The sequence below is a fragment of the Trachemys scripta genome, chromosome 1 (assembly GCF_013100865.1).
Source record: "Trachemys scripta elegans isolate TJP31775 chromosome 1, CAS_Tse_1.0, whole genome shotgun sequence".
In the NCBI taxonomy this organism is placed as follows: Eukaryota; Metazoa; Chordata; order Testudines; family Emydidae; genus Trachemys; species Trachemys scripta.
Window position 1 is genome coordinate 121,732,216 of NC_048298.1, and position 2,526 is coordinate 121,734,741.

A 2,526-nucleotide genomic window follows, 5' to 3' on the forward strand; every position below is an offset into this window, starting at 1 on the left:
GAATATTAGTTCTATCCATCCTATCACAGTGAAGTTCTGAAGGGCTGCAGAGGACAGCATAGGACAATAATATAATACTAAGTGGTCCCAGTTGTGTTACATTACAGCATTTGTATGGTCTTTTCTGTCTTCAAAATGCTGCACAAAGGTTAGCTAAAAAGCACCTTTTACAAAGTTCAATAAGCTAGAAGATAATGAGAGAAACAATCAGTAAGGGCTGATAATAGATTGTCCTCATGAGTCAAGTTCTTCTGGCTTCATTATTTATGTAGCTTCACAGATTCCAAATTAACAGGCTATCATCAGCAATGAAATAAAATCCACTCAACATGCTACATAAGCTTCATATAAAGGGAGAAACAGGGAAATAAAGCAGAAGGCAAAATGGAAAAAAATAAAATCGGAACATTTGCTCAGATGAGAAGTTTTGACAGTGTCAGTAACTCCTCTTATTGTGAGCAGTGTTCCAATATAATTAGGCCGCTTGCTACAAAGAATCAGATCTAATGATTTTTCATGTAAATGTTTGCATGGTAGGGGTTTAGCACTATCAGAATCTTAGAACTATAATTGAACAGAAGAGAGAGTTTTACCTTTTGCCTGGCTTGTGTATAGAAACAGGTCTGAGGAGCTGGCAAGCACTGTTAATGCTCTGAAGTGGCAATGTTCTCCAATGCTACAAAATTACTTCCTCACATTTCATAGACTTTTTTTTCCTTTGTTTGTTGCTGGCGGTTCTCATTCAATATGATACATCTAACCCCCACTGTTAGCAGTAAAGAAGCTGCAGATGTTATCAATTAACAGAGGAAATGCATGAAAGTCTGCTGCTTTTCATGTCAGGCTTATTTTTAGAGCTGCATGAGCGACACTGTCCCTCACTAAATCTACACCAGTGAGGGCTCAGGCTGAAGAGACTGATTCTCCAGTGCCTTGTACTTTGAACAGGTATATGCAAAGTCAGGTCAAAGTATGTATAAAACTGCAATTTCTGTATAAAAGAGTGGAGGATTCTGATATGGTGACATTTTACATTTGTGTAAATGTCTACCCGAAAGATAAGGCAGGGGAAAATGAGGTCCTATATTTCTTTTTGTGTGTGTTGTATGTAAGGCAATCCCAACGTATGCTTTTATGGGCTCAGTCCTGCAAAGTTCTGACCACTCTCTTCTCCCACTGAAATCAGTGGGTGGGTAAGTCATAAGTGCTCAAAACCTCCCAGGATCAAGCACTATTTAATTAATTTGAAGAAAGACCAACTAAAAAAAGTACAGCTGCAATAAACTGGGTTGCTTAAATATCTGTTTCTTCTTCTGTTCGACTTCCGCCATCTTGGCCGCGCCTTTCCGAAGAGACGCGGCCAAGATGGCGGAAGTCGAACAGAAGAAGAAACGTACCTTTAGGAAATTCACCTACAGAGGTGTCGATCTGGATCAGCTCCTCGATATGTCCTATGAGCAGCTGATGCAGCTGTACAGTGCTCGCCAGCGTAGGCGTCTGAACCGCGGCCTGCGTCGTAAGCAGCATTCCCTCCTGAAGCGCCTTCGCAAGGCCAAGAAGGAGGCCCCTCCCATGGAGAAGCCAGAGGTAGTCAAAACTCACCTGCGCGAATGATCATCCTCCCCGAGATGGTGGGCAGCATGGTCGGCGTATACAACGGCAAAACCTTCAATCAGGTGGAAATCAAGCCCGAGATGATTGGCCACTACCTGGGCGAGTTTTCCATCACTTACAAGCCAGTGAAACATGGCAGACCTGGTATCGGTGCCACCCACTCATCTAGGTTCATTCCTCTGAAGTAAATGATGCTTTGGGAAAATGTTTTCTATATGTAAATTAAATATCTGTGTTTTTCACATAATTATCTGAACGTTCATATTACTACTAGCTACATTTTCCCACATCCAACTAGTGAACTCCTACAAAGTGCTAATGTAACATGGATGGATGACAATGTCAGGAAGGAGAATAGACCATGGGGAAGAGGAAGAAAGAAACCGAAGGAAGAGTTGCAACAGAAAAAAGGTGGAGCATCTCATTATTTTAGAGTCACTAGGCTGTCACTCGGTGCTAGCAATATCTTAATACCAAAAAATGATGGGGGCGGGGGAGGGAATGAAGGCTATTTTTACTGGCACCTCTAGGAAAAGTTAGTACATTAAAGTAATTTCAGTGGTCTAAATTCACAAAGGACCAGCATTAGGAAATTCAGCATCAGGCCTGTCATTCTAGCTTTAGTTCACTATGTGGTCTAGTGGACAGGGAACTGAGCTAGGAATCAGGAGACCTGCATTCTATTTCTAGCTTTGCCACTGACCTGCTGTGTGGCCTTCTACATGTCATTTAACTTCTTTTTGGCCCTTGTTTCTCCTCCTTCCCTTTTGCCTATTTAGTTTTAAGCTCTTTTGGACAGGAATTGTTTCTTACTTCGCTTTTTCACTGTGCCTAGCATAATAGGGCCCTGGTCTTGGTTGGGTCCTTCTGTGATACAAAATATTGCAGTGTGTTGTGCTTCTCCATACACAA

The 2,526-nt window shown here is 41.9% G+C and overlaps 1 protein-coding gene across 1 annotated transcript; it reads left to right on the forward strand.

Annotated features, from left to right (window-relative positions):
- The first annotated feature begins 1,317 nt into the window (after window positions 1-1,317).
- On the forward strand, window positions 1,318-1,840 carry LOC117870774 (40S ribosomal protein S15-like). Its single transcript, XM_034758127.1, is given in 2 exon segments — window positions 1,318-1,606; window positions 1,609-1,840. Coding segments are annotated over 2 exon segments (435 nt in total). The 5' UTR covers window positions 1,318-1,365; the 3' UTR covers window positions 1,803-1,840.
- Window positions 1,841-2,526: the final 686 nt, after the last annotated feature.